Raw genomic sequence first — 19746 nt, forward strand, 5'->3', positions numbered from 1 at the left:
CCAGTGCTGCCTATTCATGTAGCTGGAAAGCCCCACAGTCCCAGAACCTGGTTCCCCTCCCAGAGACAGATTCTCATCCCTGCTAGATTCAAGTATGCTGTCCTGGAATGCCACGGACAATGGGGGGCCAAACACCTGCTACAGCATCTGGCAGCATACTGTCTGGCCACTCGCCCTTGTTTGCCCAACCGAATATAACCATTTACTGCACACTTAGTGTAGAAGAAAATTGAGTCTGCACTGTTGGTTGGCCCCTCCTCTCTTCTTTGGTGAGAAAAGTGCCAGGAACAGAGGAATTGGTGGTCTCCCCTGCACCACACACACACACACACACACACACACACACACACACACGAACTATAGCTGCTTCAGGAGCAATGCCACCCTAGCAGCCACTGCCACCTGATGTGTTGGGAACCTCACTTACCTTCTCCACCTCACATTCAACTTACTCATGCTAGTTTTAACCAACGTCTACAATCACCGGGGTGTGCATACCTCAACAGAGCAAAGCTGGACCAGATCATCCCTGAGAAGCTAATAAACCCAGAAAACATCTGGATATAGAACAGGGAAGAAGTTCAACCATTAGAGAGGGCAGACTGAACTTCTAAGACTTTCTGCTCTTAGTGACTAATAGAGGGATTGAGCTTTTTCACTCTGGTTACTAATCGGTGCTTCAGACTGAATTTGGACACTCTTGGGCAGGAGGGAAGGGTGTCATGTAATTAATACCTAAGCAATAGGACACTGTTGAGGGAATGAGAGTAACAATATAAGCTTTCATTTACTCAGCACCTATTATGTTCTAGTTACAGTACCTAACATTGCTAAATGTTATTTCATTTAATTCCAAAATAGCACTAAGATATTCTCTCCCATTCTATGAATGGGGAAACTGCAGCTTAGGAAAGTTCTAAGTTAAAAAAGCAATGAGTCAAAAACTGATTAAAGCACACCGATCTGCATCCGAACATCCTTGAGTCTCTCTAAAATTGTAGCTGCTAGTATGAAAATGGTCATGGGTCAACTTATTATGGAATAGGAGCTTTGGGGAAGTGGGAAAGCCACAAAATACAAATAACAAATAGCCACGTCAAAACCTAAACTTAATCATTTTCCATTGACTTTTCACATTGGATATTGCTGTCCATTGTTTCTATGCATTAGGTTTACATGAGTCTGTGAACAAAACTGCCTACTTAATGGTCATCATTTTTTTTCCTAGTTGTAATCCTATCCTCCCTGTTGATGAAAATGGATGATACACATCTAAATATGAACAGCAGAAAATTACAGGGCAACAGCAAAAGCAACCAGAAGATCTAAGAAATGGGAAGAACTGGTCTTCATAAACATAATTAGAAACAAAACTTCTACTTTGAGATAGTGGGTTTCTGTTGTTATTGGGTTATGGACTCATGTTAAAATAATACATTTACAACTCAGTGTTCCAGTCTGTGTAGTATCCTCTATACCTTCCTTCACACAACCTTCAAGACATGATTCAGTTGTCTCCCAGATTTCCAGGTTGGATAATGTTACCTCCTCTCCATTTCTTTAGCTCCCTGTGCATAATTGTGCCACTGCCATAACCACCAAGGTTTCTGACCCTTCCTCTAAACTGGGAGTTCTTGAGGCCGGGCCTAGCCCTTCATCATATCTTTATTCCCTAGCATGTGTGTAACACATAAGGATACCCAGCAAAAGCTGGACTACCCAAATTGAATGTTTTCATCTTTATAAATGCTCAGATAAGTGATATTTAAAGCTGGGATTTAAGGTTTCAATCTATAGAAAACTATACATCCACAGATAGCAATATCCAGCCATAAATACCATTAGGGCCCAACCCCAAATTTTATAAATTAAGGCCATTCATATTGAACCCATTATACCTCAAATTTCAACCCAAGACACAGTTAATTCTGTGGCCCATCTGTATGTCAAACAAAAATTCTTAAGTTCTAGAAACTTCTGAAGTGATTTCAATGGTTGGTGATATTCAGCACATATTGAGCAGTAGACATGTAGATTTCCCTTAATTTTAAATGACCCTAAGTAATTCTAACTTCACCATCTCCTAACTGGTCTTCTTTTTTCCCCAATTTCTCCTGAAATGTGTGTTTTTAGGATCTAGGGCTTCTCCTACAAGCTGTAGGACCTTGAGCTATCATTTAACATCACTGACCTTCAGTTTTCTCTGCTTGACCACCTTTAAACACTGCCTTCGTGGTTTCACGTGAGAAGACACAGAACTCTAACACTTGCAGAGACAGAGGTCAGCAGGACTTACACTGGGACCATCCAGGCAATAGCAATCAACTTTGGAGATTCCAAATACAATTCGTGTAGATCAGAGAATATTTTGTGTGAATAACAAATTAAATCCTCATGGGATGGTTGAAAATATTGTGTCAAATGTTAACCAATCATCAAAGAACCAATTTACAACGAGAAAAAAGTAGTCAAGTTGTAAATATAAGAAAGATGGCTGTTGTAAATCTTACCTTCAGTGGAATATACATAACTAAACCTGTAAAGCAGAAGGGAGACAGAGCACAAGGAAATCAAAAAGGAAAGGATCTGTTCATTAACAATTCCTGGCACTTAATGTGGAGGTAAAAAGAGCATATGCCTCCCTCTCAAAGCCTTGGGGAGGGAGGGACTAGGCTAGGATCCTTTCTGATACCTTGTTTCGCTGAATCAGTACCAGTTACTTCTGAGAAGGTCCCAAAAGAATTTCTTTCACATTAGTTCCATATATTTCCCCAAAGATACAGAAGAATGTCAAAACACCAGCAATTATTCTAAGGCCTGAAAGTCTCAAATGACAGATCTTGCTGCCACATCCATTCTCCTGAAACATGAATTTTATCACGTCAATCCCTGCTCAAGGACTTACAGCATCTCCCTCCTGCTCTCAGATCAGTTAGTGCTATTGAGCATCTCATTTAGGGCACAGCCCTCCGCTACCTACAAGACTAACTGAATAACTAACTTTTTATTCATTTAAAAAAAGTGTTTAGTGAGCAGCTAAGTGGTAGAAGCCATGCTGGGCATTGGAAGGAATAAGCAGGTGAATGAGGCATGGTTCCTGTGCCAGAGAAGCACAAAGTTTCCTGCAACTTGCAAATGGGTAACCATAACCACAACACGCCGTGGTAACTTAACACTAAAGATACATGTGCAGAATTCTGGGCAGCCTAAGAGACGTACACACATCAGTTGGGCCTTCAGGGGTGAGTAGGCATTGATCAGAAGATAAGCAGGGAAAGGGTATTCCAGGCCGAGGGGACAGCCTGTATCAGGCTGACCTAAGTAAAACACAGAAAACAATGAGAAAAACAGACTATTACCTTATACCATTTGGTACTTCATTAAGTGTTAGAGATTTTTAGCGCAAAGATCAAGAAGGTTGGACTGGGGAGAGTCAGTCTTTGCTTCTGTTATTCCAGCGCTCTCCCCAGGTAGCATGGAGGACGGAAAACATGCAAATTTCAGAGAAGCATCTGGGTCAGAATCACAGCTCCACTAAAAAGGGTGTTGCAGCCAAATTAACAGTGAAATTCACAGCCTTTCCTCAACCTGCCCATTGAACAGATTCTAGCTTGTCTTCCCTGCCCAGAAGTCCAGGAAAAGTCTTACTCTTCAAGACCATTTATTGTGGGTTTTGAAATGTGGAGTCAGGATTGGGGCAGGGGAGTTAAAGCCTAGAGGTGCACCAACTAGGTCACAGTGCTGAGATGAACAAGGCTCAGAACCAGTGCAGGAGATCATCACAGAAAGGTATAGGGAGCCTCACCGTGACATTCTAGAAACCCAAGGAAAGAAATTCAATTCTGAAACTATTTTTGTTGTACATTAGTATATTGTTTTCTTTTGATTTTTTAAACCAAAACATGGTACAGGACTGGGCTCTGTGGGTTATGGCTTTACAAGAATCATATTAAAGAAGGGCTTAATTTAACCGCTTCACTTTCCTTATCCACAAAATGTGAACAAGCATATCTGTGAGATGTGATGAAGATGAAATGATTAATGTAAAATTATGGTAATTAAAGAAGATACTTTCTTTTCCATTCTTATTCATGCCCTTTCATCCAATTCATATTCTTTAATCACCTGCTGCTGATATGCCCTGTTAAAGCTGTTTACGCAATCCCTACCCATCTTAAATGTTTATCATGTTTAAGTCTGCCCAGCACTCCTGTTCCGTTTTCCCCAGCCTTGAAATATAATGGACATACTGTAGAAGCTTAAGGTGTACACGCATATAATTCTCACTACAATAAGGTTAACACATCCTTCACCTTGCATGATTGCCGTTTTTTATTGTTATGGTGAGAACATGTAAAACCTACTCTTTAAATTTCAAGCATGTAGTCACCATGCTGTACATTAGATGCTTAGAACATACTCCTCTTATAACTGAAAGTTTGTAACCTTGGACCAGGGTCTCCACATTTCTCCCTCCCGCCAGCCCCTGATAACCACCATTCTATTGTTTCTGGGAGTTGAGGTTTAGATTCCACACAAATGAACCTTTTTGCTCTTCTTAGGGCAATAGCGCCAACCCTCTGCCTACGGGTGTGGTCAGTCATGAGGCCTCCTCTTGGCCCAATGTTGTTGTACCTGTGGGCCCAGCACCCCAGCCAGGCTAATCAGAGTGCTGCTTAGGATTTTTTCAAACTGGAGACGGGAAAGAGGTTTTTCCCCTCTGAACTTAAGACTTTGAAGATTTAAGCGCAAGCAGCTAGCAACCCTAATTCCAGCCACCAACTTAGAGAATTTTGAGAGAATGAAGCCAACCTGTAGAGAGAAGAAAGCAGAAGGGGAGGAAAAAAAAATAAAAAAGAATCCCAAATCCCTGGTCTTCTTAGGGGCTGATTATAGGAGTCAATAGATGTATACCTATTTGCTAAGCTAACGTGAGGCAGTTTTCTCTCAGGTGCTGATCAGAGAGTGCAGGCTAACACAGGGTCTTCAGAGATGGCGCTCAACTCCCTTCCTCCCTGCGGGCCCCCAGGACTTCTCTCTCGGCACCTAGAGCATTACTGCGTGTGCCACACAGCTAGCCTCTGGTGACATAGGTTTGCCTTTGTCTGATGAACTTCCCCCCGCCCCCAACACTGTGCTTCTTAGTGCCAAATGCCTCATCACTAAGCGCTTATTGGGTACTCAATAAATGTTTATCAATCTAACACCCTCATGAACTGTTAGAGATGAAAAGAGTCTTAGAGAATCCGTTGTAAATAACCTGGATGCTCAGAAACGAACAATGATATTTTTTTCTTTCTGTAATACTACTCCCTGAAAGGAAGTTGGAAGATGATCCTGTAATATATACTGCATTTCTTCCCCAGTAATCGCAAAATGGCACACCAAACCTGCCCACATGTAAGTACGTACGCATATATATCCACTCCAACAGATCTTATAAAAGGGAATAGTCACGCTCAGGATTTCTGAATCTAACTAATTCATTTTGTCTGAAGACACCAAAGCATGTCCTATAACCTAAACTTTATGTGAATACAGCAATAGATATTCAACACCTAATAGATACGTGTCACTTTTGACCTAGCAATTCTGCTTTGGGCAATTTACCCTAAGACAAGAATTTGGAAATGTTTGGAGATTTAGCCATGAGGATTTTCATTATAACAACTGTGAAAAGTTGCAAGAGATTAAAAAATACCAAATTACTTACAGGGAACTGGTTAGAGAAACTGAGGGCCTATTCATACAATGGGATTCCATTTTTTAAAATCATGATAAAGATGTCCACACTGTTGTTAAGTAAAAACAAGTAGGTAGCAAATGGTGTATATACAGAATGGTCCCATTTTTTGTGTATATTTAAATATATATCGGTAAACAGAAAGGCTGGAAGAATATACATCAAAATGTCAACCACATGTATCTCTGGATTATAGCATCATACATGAGTTTAACACTTTTTTGCTTATGTTTTGGGAATTCACCATGAATATATATTATTTTTGGGTAATAAGGAAACAACAGGGGCCCCCCTGGATGGCTCAGTCAGTTGAGCATCTGACTCTTGATTTCAGCTCTGGTCATGATCTCCTGGTTCGTGAGATCAAGCCCCATGTTGGGTCTGTGCTGACAGCGCAGAACCTGCTTAGTATTGTCTCTCTCCCATTCTCTCTCTCTGCCCTTCCCTGCTTGTGCTGTCTAAATACATACATACGGGGTGCCTGGGTGGCTCAGTCGGTTAAGCGTCCGACTTCAGATCAGGTCACGATCTCGCGGTCCGTGAGTTCGAGCCCCGCATCAGGCTCTGGGCTGATGGCTTAGAGCCTGGAGCCTGCTTCCGATTCTGTGTCTCCTTCTCTCTCTGCCCCTCCCCCGTTCATGCTCTGTCTCTCTCTGTCTCAAAAATAAATAAATGTTAAAAAAAATAAATACATACATACATACATAAGAATGACTTTTTAAGTATACAGAAGAAATGTCCTTAGAGAACATCTAATCCAAAATCCTGATCTTGCAGAAGAGGAAATAGAGGCCTAGGGAAGTATGCCCACGGTCCTACCTCAGCAAATGGCAGACTTAGCACCTCAAGCCCAGGGTGGTTTTTTTTTCCACCAGACCAGGCAACCACCATCATGGCGGTTGTGTTCTAAACTCCCAGCTGCCTTCATTTAACTCTGTATTCGGAAACAACCATCCTGACACCCGCGCACACATACGTGGGAGCAGCAGCAAACACCTCGAATTCCATCTCCTGCTTCAGTTTCAGTGCTTTGAAAGACAGTACTGACATCACTTCCCGGCAGTGTATTATAGGAGGGGGGGGTTATTATGAACCTGGGACCACATTCTTCAATTAATAGGCAGAACATAGGTTTAATATTAGTGAAGTCATATTTTTGCAGCTGCTCTAGTTCAATTCTTCCCGTTTAATTTGCTACCTTTGTGATTTTAACAAATGGAAAGATGATGTGTGTTCATTTATAATAATTGGCTATATGATTCCACTAACAAAAATTCGAGGATATTCAGGAATCATAACAGACTATGACCTGTAAGTTCAATTTCCAATGGTAAAACTCCCCTGACCAAAGTGGATGCTGATGACGAACTAATGTGCTCTGTAACAATCTGTTTTGAGCATTGAATTGACCTGTAAGTGTTCCAGATACTGCCTGACGAAAATGGGTTTTATTATTTTCCATTAGCAGCTGCTACAGCAAAATGAACTGCCAGTCCACAAGGGAAATAAAAGTGCCTCCCTCTTTGCAGCAGTCTCTGCTGCAAATGTAAACAAAGCCAGCTCCCCCTTCTCCTCCCCTCCCCCCCCCCCACCATTGAAATTTCTGCACTCAAGGGCCATGGCTAGCAAATCCTGCCTGAGTCCATGGCATCTCATTAAAGCTTAATGGCATTTAATTACAGTATTTCCAGAGCACCTACTATGCACTTGGCATTTTGCTGATGTTGGTACGTGGGGAAGTGGGCAGAGTGTGCAGGGAAAGAACACTGGAAAGAGTGCTCTCTGCCCTCAAAACTGTCCCTGAACCTTCCAATTGGTTTTCAGTAAAAGAACAAATGCCCATGCTGTTAGTTTCATATACAGAGAACTCTAATTACAGCAGCCCAACAAAACAGATACCACTGTCCCTGTTCCACAAACAGGGAAAATTAAACCTGGAGAGGCCAAGTAATGGGCACAGCTGACAAGTGATGGAGTTGGGCCTCAAATCGTCTCACTGGCACGAAAGTCTGCACCCTTAGCAATACCCTGAATGATCCTCAAGAGCATAGGTCACAGCCCGTGAAGCTCACTGTGGTGCAAAGGACCAGAGAGCTGTCAGAAGACCTGGGGCCTAATCCCAGCCCAACTTCCTGCCAGCTCCTTGTGACTTAAGGCAGGTGACCAAACCTCAGTTTCTTTCCCTCGTATGGGGGGGAAAAAATGTGCAGCCCCCAACTGGACTTCAGCACCTGAGATGTTCCATGGCTGAATTTGCCTGTGATAAACTATGGGCAGGTGTTAGAGATCTCTTCTGCCTTATCCTCTGTTGTGTCTCACATGTATCAAGTCCTTCAGCGTGATCTTTGCCTCTACAAGTTAACCGCAGGCCTCGCACAATCTTTCCACTTTCGGCATTTACAATACTGCAAAATAATCCCCTTTTTGGCAAATGTACACATACCTGCACATAAGGGAGCTACACAACCATTTAAAGGAACCATTTTTTCAAAAATTTTTGACGTTTCCTTCCAGAGAAAAATCTCACCAAGGTGTTATACAAAAACAAAACAAAACACACACACTCTGCTGGCTTTGTTCCTGCTTACCTGCAGGTGTGAGAAGGTATGAAAGTTTAACCCAGAGTTCTTTTCTCTGAGCACCCTTCTCCCACTACTGTCTCCCCGGGTGATCCCCAATTCCACAGCTTCAACACTCCCCCAATACGTGCGTGGTTCCTCAGTCTCAGTCTCTAACCACAACTGCTCTTGTCAGGCTCCTAACCTGCATTCTGAGCTGTCTGCCTCGCAGCAGTACTCTGACACCTCCCTGACACCCAAGCCGAGAACCACAAACCCCAAATCCGCCTGTGTTCCAACTTTCTGTTCAAGGTACCACCATCCTCCCAGGCTAGATCAAAACCAGTAAGCAGCTTTCTCTCTTTCTTCCTTCATGCCCTTCACCAAACCTAACAATTCCCTCTCTGATGCACTGTGACCCACCCCTTCGTCTCCCTCATTGCTACCAATGTCCTAGTTAAATGCTGACTGCTGCTCCCTGGAACTCTTAGCCTCCTAACTGACTTCCCTGCTTTCAGCCTCTCTCCACCCCAATTCATTTTATGCGTCATAGAATTCCTACAGTGTAGCTCCGATCTTCCCACCCCCCAGAAACTGCCACCACCACAGCTGACAGAAGAAAACACAAATTTATAGAATGCCCTCCGTGGTTCAGTTGCCACTAACCTCGCTAGCCTTGTGGCCACTGCTCCTGAGAACACTCCCATTTTTCAACTGAACGGGACTGTCTACAATTGACAACACAGGCTCTTTGGTCTCCTTCCATTAATTTTTTCATGCTATTTCCTGACCCTGAAGACCCTTCGTTCTTGATAACAACGCTTTAAAACCCTCCATCCACGTGGGGGCCCAGCTTGATGTCATTTTCCTATGACGCCTCTCCTTTGTTTGCACTTATTAAACAGTTACCCTGGAATACGGACCACTTCTGCCGTGGAGCCACACTGCACCGCAGAATCTCTAACAGAGAGGGACCTGGCAACAGCTTACTTCCATTTCTTCTCGCCCAGTCTTTGTGTCTGTCAGATAATTTAGTTATACATATGCTATAAACCTAACAATACATGGCTATTTAAATTACCTTTTAAAGATACAAACTAGAGGCACCTGGGTGGCTCAATCAGTCAAGCGACTCTTGATTTTCGCTGAGGGCATGATCTCATGGTTGGTGGGTTCGAGCCCTGCATCGGGCTCTGCACTGACACCATGGAGCCTGCTTGGGATGCTCTCTCGCTCTCCCTCTCTCTCTCTCTCTCAAATAAAACTTAAAAAATGAATTTAAAAAAAATAAAGACACAAACAATAAGAAAAACACAAGTCTTTACATTTACCCACCTATTTCCATTTCTGATGCATTCACTCTTCGGCCAGTTTTACTCCACCACTGAAGCAAATCCCTCTGAGCACTCCTTCTACCTGGCACCCCACAATTATTTGGTTTTCCAGTCTGTCTGGCAGAAACTGGAATAATTCCTGGCCCTGTGTGGGCCTCAAAGATTGTTTTTTCTGGTTTTAAGGTGGTTCTTTCCCCCCTCTTGAAAATAGCCCTTTCACACGCACACACCCATCGGTACTCAGTTGAATGTTCAAGGGGGGCCCCTTGGCAGAGCCCCAGAAACCCCTGTCTGTTCAACTGTCTTCTTTCCAGAGACCCACCCTGCAAATTCTTGCTGCCACGGCCTCCCAAGTGCCATCTCTCAATTCAAAGTGACCACTAGGATCTGCCCAGCCTCCCTCTCCATTCTGAGGGCCTGGAAACTCTCCAGGCAGTGAGGTGACCGTATGGCCCACTCACCTCATCTGTTTGCCACCCCTCGGGCATCACTGCCCTTTCTTACCTCATCCCGAAGTCTTGAAAACTGCTTTTTCATCTGTTTTGATCCATCTTTTCTGTTGTTCCAGGCAGCAGAGTAAAGCAATGCCCGCGGCTCCCTCCTGACCAGCATAGCAGTTTTATTGAGCCCCATATTTAAAGATCCCTTTCAGCTGTTACTGGGGAAAAGTCTCTGAACAAGCTGCATCCCACTGAAAATTGCAAAGAAGATTCAGGTGCCAGGCATAAACAGCCTACCTTGTGGATAGTGCCAAAACAAGGGCTATTCCTACCTGAGAACTCCATGGTTAAATCCTTAGTTGTAATTTCCTCCAAGAAAATAGTGCATGACTAAAAACAAAGAACTCTTGATACATATCTGGAATACAGTCTGGAGCACCCAAACCTGGGGGATAAATTCCTTTGTGGGATCTGAGAACCTAAAGATCCATTTCCTTAATTGCAAAGAACTTTTACATACCAACCTGTTACTCTTTTCCAACATGAATATAGGAGGCCATCACGTTTATGATGCATATATTTTCCAATAAACCAGAATCCAGAAAACCCATACATATATTCCATAAATGGGACCCATACGATGAAAGGGAGATTTCCCTCATGACTTTCCTAATTCCTTTACTTCCTTCTTCTTATCTTTACATTTTAGTGTCCCACTTTATCCAAAAATTCTAACTCCTTAACCTTTTCTCCAGGCACACCTGGGCTGTTGGCTGTTACAATGAGAGCAGCACAAATACACCCCCCTCACGTTCTATCCCCATCTTTTAATCAGCCTGACATATTTCACTAATTTAAAACTACTGAAAACCAGGGCACCTGGGGGGCTTAGTCCAGCATCCGACTTCAGCTCAGGCCGTGATCTCACGGTTTGTAGGTTTGAGCCACATGTCCAGCTCTGCACTGACGGTGTGGAGCCTGCTTGGGATCCTCTCTCTCCCTTGCTCTCTGCCCTTCCCCTGCTCATGTTCTCTCTCTCAAAATAAATAAACTTTAAAAAAATAATAAATAAAATTGAAAAAAATAAAACTACTGAGGGGTGCCTGGGTGGCTCAGTCGGTTGGGCGTCCAACTTCGGCTCAGGTCATGATCTTGCAGTTCGTGGGTTTGAGCCCTGCGTCGGGCTCTGTGCTGACAGCTCACGGCCTGCAGCCCACTTTGGATTCTGTGTCTCCCTTGCTCTCTGCCCCTCCCCCCCTCTCAAATATAAATAGACATTTAAAAAATAAAACTACTGAAAGCCATTTTCTCCTAGATCTCATCTACTCCTTTCATCCACGGTAGGCACTTTGAGAACAAAGACATGGGCTCTCATGACCTTGGGGGAAGACCAAGTATGAAGCAAAGAAAGGTCACCAGCAGGAAAACAGCCAATGAGAGTGCAAACTACAGCTCCTCTAGGACTCCAGAGCAGGAGAGAGGGTTTTACAGATGAGAAATCTGTAAAAAGAAGTGGAGTCACTTGCCCAGAGGTAACATGAATACTACAAAATTAAGATTCTAGTCCAATTCTGTTAGTTGCCAGAGTCCACATGCTGTACTGTCTCCAAACTCCTACATTTCTGCCATAGATTGGACAATTCCAAATGGTGTCAACTTCTAGACCTTCCACATATTTATGGATGACAGTTGCATAGACGGCACAGTTTAGATGCCCAATAGCGACACTCTGAGGAGTTTCAGAATTTTTGAGTTTTGGGTTGTGGTGTTCTGAGTTTAGCTGCAAACCTCTGGTTGTATAGTAATCCTATTTCTGGCTGAAGCATAATCATTTGGAGGGACTCCTTTCTTTTCCCAATTATTTAATAATATTTATTGAATAGTGATTGAATAGTGATGTCACCCCAGGACTAAAATGACATCACCCAAGGCTGCCAGGCCCTTCTGAGTGAGGAATGGAGGTCTGAGAACTGGGAGTGGGAAGAACGTGCTGCTACTGGAAAGTTGATGCAGTGGCCATTCATTGAGACTAACTCAGGTAGATCCACACTTCAACTTTGCTGTCTAGTTTGCTGAGGATTTCTAGACAAAAATCACAGTGTGCATATTAAGGAAGGAAAGGAGGAAGGAAGGAAGGAAGGAAGGAAGGAAGGAAGGAAGGAAGGAAGGAGAAGGAAGGGAGGAAGGAAGGATGAAAGGGACGGAGGAAGGAAGGTAAAAGAATGAAGGAAGGAAAGAAAGGGAGAGAGAAAGAGAGAAGAAAAAGAAAAGGAGAGAAAGAAAAGGGAAGGAGGGAGGGGGGAGAGAGGGACATAAAAAGAGAGAAAAGAAATACTATTCAAGGTTTCAGAGTAAAAGGGAAAATCCCTAGGATCACAGCCAATTGTCATGGGAGAGATTTTTCTTCCTGATCTATTTTTGGCAGTCAGTTCAGCTTCATGCATCATTGTTTTACTTATGGCATGTGCAGTAGCCAGAGAGAAACCTATAATATCTTTTCTGTCTGGTGGGAATCTTATATTCCTATGCACGGTGACAAATGTCCTGATCACAACCATTTTTTTTTTCCCTCCAGGCATCATAGTGTTTTAAATATCTCTGAATCTGTGGAACCCACTTAAAAGGAACAGGACTCTCACAACATACCAAACACAGAGACCACAGTACAAATTAGCAGACAGTACAGAACAGTGAGAGCCGCATCATTTTTACGGAGGCTGTCTGTGAATGTGGAGCCATGGAGTATGAAGAATGGGAGAGAACAAAGGGGATCTAGCCTACAGAGGTATCCGTTCTGAGAAACACTTTTTTTCTCCTCTTAAAGTGAGACTAGTACTCAAATATTTAAGCAAGGGCAGAAAATTAGATTTAATCGTGGGAAAAATAATTACAAACGGCTTAAGTCAGCTTAAGATTTCCACCTCTTTCTCCTTTCTGTTCCTTTTAACCTCCCGAAAAAGGCCATGTTTTGAAGTCATAGCTTTCGAATCGCACTAATTCACTGCTCCAGTTGTTTTTATCCCTTAGTGGAGGTTTCTTTTTTTTTTTAAAGGTGAACTCTTCACAGGAAAATATCTGTGACATTAGAAACTGACTCACGTTTCCTAGTTTTTCATGAAACAATGACATTTTTTTCCCTTTGATGCTCTCATCTAACTCCACAGGAAATTTTACTACCAAGCTGCTTTCATCTCTTTCCTGGTTTGAAGATAAATGATCCTTGGTCTCCTTTAGACCCGCATAAATCACAAAGCAATCTGCTAAGAGATGCCGGTGGCAAACAGCTTCAACTAGAATCAAAAGGACAGTCAAAAATATCCATACTGCTCACACAAGGAGTAACCGAGGCCGAGTAATCCAAATACCACATCCCCCTTTCTTATACATACAAAGCATAGCACATGGGGCTTGTTGAGAAGCATGAATTAGCTCATCTGTGACACACAGCCACCACGGCATCTGTTACAGGTAACTGCGAACTGCTCTGCTCTTTCCCGCCGGAAACCAAATTCTTACAAGAAATGCGTTGATCAAGAAATCCATTTCTTTGGGGTTTCTAAATTATTGTTTGCTTTGTGTCTTATTACAAAGGCAACATAAATGGGATACCAACCAGAAGAGGAAAAAAAAAAAGTTATCACCCATAATCCTGCCACCCAGTGAATTGAAACATTTCCATTTGCCTGTGTGTGTGCGTCATTTTTCTAGAAGGCCTATTGGAGCAGAGGTATCATTTTCCATCACTCTTGCACTTAACAAAAGCATTTTCTTTGTTGCACACATCATCTTCCTACTTGCCCGGGGGTGAAATCGTGTCAGGTGACTGCACCTATATTTATTTAACGTGCACCCTGTTGGATCATGAGACATTGAAAGACAGCATCAAGAAGCCCTTACTAGCCCAGGCTCTGTGAACAAACTGGGCTTGAACCGAGTACTGTCATTACTGGTTCAAAGACCTGAGGTTGATTCCTCTCTATCTCGAGACCCCCAATTTTATCTGTATGTAAAACTGGCAAAAATGCTGGCCTCTCCCTAAAGGAGAGGTTTATCTGGGGAACCGAATGGGATGGTACATGTAAAATCCATAGCATCTGGTCTGGTTCATAGGAATCACTCAATGGATGTTTACTGTTTTTATTAAAAATAAAGAAATTTATTTTTTAACGGATGCAATTATGCAAGAAGATAAAAGAGAAATCCTTCAAAGTACTTAAGAGGAATGAGATCTGATCTGCAATTTTGCTCATTATTATATAACTTCCCTACTTATATACCCTCTCTTCTCAGACACAGGGTTAACTTCACAGGCCACGGTGCAGGGCTGAGTTCTGGTCCTGCAAAGATGGGGTCACTATTCGCTCTAGTCACCCAGAACTGTAGCACTGAGAGGGGAAACTTAGACATCCGTTAAGTCCAACTGCCATGTTGTGTCAAAAGGAAATCGAGAACTTGAGAAGGGAACTGCTTTGTCCTTGCAGTGAACAGGACTCAACCAGCCTCGCAGCTCATTTGACCTCTGTTCATTGCTTCCAGTCCGCCTCAAGTCTGGCCTTGTTTACAAAATAATAAGGATATCTACAGGAACTCACGTAATGAACTTAGCTTCCCAGCCCTGAAGTCTTTCTTGGCCTCTTTGCTTCGGTGGTGAGGTCACCTTTCCTGGAAATCCCTTTCTTTCAGTAAACCCTCAGGCCTGCGTGTGGCAATGAGATCAGCAGAGCCAAAACTAATGATTACGTGCTAAGTAGAATATGCTCAATATTTGATTGAGCTCAGTCAAAACCACACTCAAATCTAGAATGCCATTTTCTTATATTTCAGAAACAGGGGACCCTAGTGTTCTTCCTTATTTACTCTTTTCCTTTGTTTTCCCAGTTGCCTTCTATATCTGTGTGTTTAATTATTCATTCTTTTCCTCTGCCTAGAAGAACCAAAATGTTTCTAATAGATTGTTTCAAGGAAATTACAATTTGACCTAAAACAGGAAGTGCTCACTATTTCATAGTAAGGAAATCTATTCTCAAGAAGACAATCATAACATACCAAGAGGTTTTATTAAAGTACAAATAAGCATCTGCATTACGGTTTATCTACAAACCTATCACTACAGCTAATCAGAAAAAAATGCGTTTCCGATTAAGTTTATCAAAAGAATCTTTACAAAGGCTCAAAAATCTCCTGGCCTCTACCTAATCAGTTGTCTTTACCTTGCAGGTGTATGTAGCTTTGTTTTTACCCATCAGCATGTTAAAAACACATACATTTTAGGTTCTGTGCATTTTTGACAGAGAAATCGCAAGCTATGTGAACATAAAACTCTCAGGATTTTCAAGAATCTAGCTATAGAAGTTTATAACTTTCTGCATCCACTAACACAAATTAGCTTAGCTGAGTGTTGCTAAGTAGAGAGAGAGAAGTAAAAATTATGTTCAATTAGCCATTTTTAATATGAAAATTAATTGCTTCAAAAATGCAGGTAAATGCTTGGTTCTCTGGGAGAGACTTAAATGTCACCAAATTATAATACAGTTCAACTCACACCAAATCTCCACACGTTTCAAACTAGTGTTAGTTGAGTTAATAAGATGTTTACTGGGTTCACTTTTTTCTTGGTAAAACAGCACGAGGTTTGTAAGAATATCTTATTTCTCATGCTTGCTCTTGGGAAGACTCATTCCTTGTTCTCTTTCCATATGCTATATTCTCTACTATGCAGAACTCACCTATCTGTAACCATCCCCAACCCATAGTCAGGGAAGAGAAGTTCTACTTTGCACATTATAGTTAAATAAGATCAATACATATTTATGATGCAGCCACTGTGTGCCCAGTGTAATACAAGTTGATGTGAAAAATGGAAAGACCTGTGCCTGAATCATGGGATTTACAAGTCACATCATATTTCTTTGTGACCCTGGTAAGTACAGCCCAAGCGATGAACTCAGGAAAGAGGGGGGCAGGGGAGCACCCTAAGAACAATCGTGGGCTCTTGGCCAGCCTCTTCCGACCTTCAGAGAGCTGTGGCAGGCCAGGGCAGGCCCTCACTTTGGAGAAGCCAGTTTCTAAATCTTGTACATCAGCATCTCTCAATAGTTGCCACCATTGACCGAGCTCCTGCTTTGGGCACATTTAGTCTTTGCAACAACCTTATAAGTAGGTATTGCGATTCCCCGCTTCACAGGTATAGAAGCTGTGGTATAGACGGCGCTCGTTGTTTGAGGTTAAATAGCTTTACAAAAAGTGGCAAAGCAGGCATTTGAAACTCAGGACAATGACCACAGCCCCACTTTTCAGTCAGATTCTAATCACCTATTTTGCCAGTCTCTACCTTCCACCTCTCCTTTGTCAGTGCCTCCAAACTCCTTCCATTCGTGAAGGTCAGGCTCATAAAGAAATGGAAAGAGGGGCACCTGGGTGGCTCAGTCGGTTAAGTGTCTGACTTCAGCTCAGGTCATGATCTCGCAGTTCGTGGGTTCGAGCACCACATCGGACTGTGCTGACAGCTCAGAGTCTGGAGCCTGTTTCGGATTCTGTGTCTCCCTGGCTTGTCCCTCCCCCACTTACACTCACTCATGCACACTCTCTCTCAAAAATAAATGTTAAAAAATTAAAAAAAAAAAAGAAATAGAAAGAGCTTTGAGCTAGAATGTAAACCTTGGTTAAAGCCATCAACAACGTCTCTTTCACTACCATTATTGCGCTAAGCTGTATAACATAAAATGTTGTTGCCCAGAGTTGTGCTAAAGATATATTGACTAAATATAAAACTAGCCCATTAACTTTTAAGAATTTTCTTCTCCAAATCCCGTAAGGAATATGTAAATTAATTAAGCTCTGGTGTTATAAACCAGAGATAATCAGTCTTAACCAGCTGAAGAGCCACTATGTCATCCCAGAGTCAGAAAACCACCAAATAATTAAGCACATTTCTGATATAAAAAAGCACATAAACATTTTATTATAAAATAACAGTACATTCATTCAAATGGCTAAATAAAGGTCGCTGTCTGATTCTCAATATTTTTCATCTCAGGAAGGGGTTTGGAATTAATATCAGGTTTCTAGGGCCCATCAATTCTTCTGCTACCAACCAGGCTGGTGATCTAATATCAGGGAAAATACTCACTAACTCAGTTAAGATTGATTATTTCAAAAGGGTAATAATAGCATGTAGGCTACTTTTAATTTGTTTAGTGACTTTGTTTTTCCACAACCTGGGTCTATATGTCAGCTCCATAACATTGTAGCAGATTATTTAACCTCTCCAAGCCCCCATCTGTAAAATGGAGGGAATGAGGGCTTTCTCACAGGGTTCTTGCAAAAAGTCACTTAAGGCACAGTGCCTGGTACACAGTGAATGCTATTCAATAAAGAGTTGCTATTTTTCAGAAGTGTTTATGGGAAAGAGAAAAAAGTCATTGGGGGCTTAAGGGTTGCCTTTCTTGGGCGGACAAAGATTGTGTTGGTATTTTCATCTTTAATTTCTTTCAGAGGTACTTGTATTCAATATTCATCTATCATGACTCCAGGCGCACGTTGTAGGCCATTAACACATATGGTTCCGGCTCCCGAACGAGAATAGGGATGGATTGCTCAATAGGAATTGCTATGTTTTTATGTTTTAAGTGCTATTTTTCCCTGAGGCTTTCAGCATGTCACTCTATTTCAAAAACAAGTGGCCCATGTGTCTCGAGAACCATGTGCCGTGGCTCACTGTCAGAGATTCTGTTTATTCACGGAAAGGTCATCAACTGGAGAGAACCTTATTTTTACTCCAGGCTGGTATGCATAACTACAAAGAGTCTGGGTGCTTAATGGTGCTTATTGCCAAGCCGTCCTGAAGTCAGCGATCCTTTCACCATTAATTCATGGGATTAACAGGCATTACTGTGAGTGTTGCATAGGAAACTCCTCTTGGTTCCCTAAATATATTTGTGTAGTGCCAGAGGACATGTAAACTGAAACACTGATGAAATTTTTTTTCTTTTTTTAATGTTTATTATTGTGAGACAGAGCAAGCAGGAGTGGGGGAGGGGCAGAAAGCAAAGGAGAGAGAAAATCTCAAGCAGGCCCTACGCTGTCAGTGCAAGTGGGGCTCCATCCCATGAACCGTGAGATCGTAACCTGAGCCAAAATCAAGAGTCAGGCGCTTGAAAGAGCTGGACGTCCGGCTTGGGAGCAGGCACCTTCGTTTCATGTGCAACCAAAGAGCGATTTAAAAATGGGTGATGTTGAGAAGGGCAAGGAGATTTTTGTTCAGAAGTGTGCCCAGTGCCATACTGTGGGAAAGGGAGGCAAGCATAAGACTGGGCCAAATCTCCATGGTTTATTTGGGCGAAAGACAGGTCAAGCCCCTGGATTTTCTTACACGGAGGCCAACAAGAACAACGGCATCACCTGGGGAGAGGAGACACTGATGGAATATTTGGAGAATCCCAAGAAGTACATCCCTGGAACAAAAATGATCTTCGCTGGCATTAAAAGGCAGGGGAAAGAACAAGCTTGACAGCTTATCTCAAAAAAGCTACTAAGGAGCAATAGTTGGCCGTTGCCTTATTTATTACAAAACAAAAATGTCTCATAACTTTTTTTATGTGTACCATATCTAAATTGATCTCAGACACCAGAATTCAGATCATGAATGACTGAGAGAATATTTCTTTTGGACAGTCCTGATTTAAATAAGATTGGCTTGTGGTTAAATGAATATGATTTGCTTTTTGAACTTTGATAGTAATTCTGGTTCAGCAAGTGCTGTCACTGTTTTCCCCTTTGAAAAATATGATTGGAGTTGATTAGATGTTGAGCTTTTCAGAGAGATGGCAAATGCCATCTCTAAACTTACAGGAGATCGGTTTTATATTTAGATTTATATAACTGGTTATATTAATATATTTAAATACTGAGGAAATCCCTTCACTGTATCAGAACAGCAAGACTCAGCTGTGTTTCAAGTTGTGTTTGTTAGCCTGTTAAAGGCAAGGGCTGAAGATAAGCTGGCAATGTCCACTTTATCTTTTTAGTCTTAACTACACCAATTTAATTAAAATTCCCCGCATCTAAAATGTTGCCTTTTGCTTAATGAAAGGCATTTTAGTGTGGTTTATGTATAATATTAAATAAAGAATATTAACACTTCTCACATTTTATAGATGATCTGTAAGGTCAGATGCTTTTAAAATTCAATGTGATAAATTATAGCAACAGATTTGGCTTGTGTTCTTTTTTTTACTAAGTTATAATTTAGGATTGTCTTCTAAACAGCTATTCAAAAATACAACTGTGGAATTACCATATGTATGATTGGTAATGGTGCTTTTGCTAACTCATTAGAAGGGTTAAAGTAGAGGAGATATATCATCAGTACAAATTTGTAAATTATGTGATAAGGCTTAAGATAATTAAAAAACAAAATCACAGATCATGATTTTTCTAATGTGCTTGATCTAATGACTGATGCCAAAATTTAAATACAACAGTCCTAAGTAAAAAAAAAAAAAGAGAGAGAGAGAGAGAGACACGCTTAAGCTACTGAGCCACTCAGGCGCCCTGAAAGTACTTTTTTCCTGACTCTATTATGAAGGACTTGTGAGTTTGTGAGTTTGCTTTGCAGTCTCTTGATTGTTACTATTGAGGCCCATTTGCTCAAGCATCCAGAGTCTGCCCAA

At 41.9% G+C, this 19746-nt stretch overlaps 1 protein-coding gene across 1 annotated transcript; it reads left to right on the plus strand.

Annotated features, from left to right (window-relative positions):
• Positions 1 to 18205: 18205 nt before the first annotated feature.
• Positions 18206 to 18584, plus strand: LOC122230279 (cytochrome c-like). Its single transcript, XM_042956038.1, has one exon. It carries the CDS (start codon positions 18300 to 18302, stop codon positions 18582 to 18584), a length of 285 nt encoding a protein of 94 aa, XP_042811972.1. The 5' UTR covers positions 18206 to 18299.
• The last annotated feature ends 1162 nt before the right edge of the window (positions 18585 to 19746 follow it).

This window comes from Panthera leo, chromosome C2, assembly GCF_018350215.1.
Source record: "Panthera leo isolate Ple1 chromosome C2, P.leo_Ple1_pat1.1, whole genome shotgun sequence".
In the NCBI taxonomy this organism is placed as follows: domain Eukaryota; kingdom Metazoa; phylum Chordata; class Mammalia; order Carnivora; family Felidae; genus Panthera; species Panthera leo.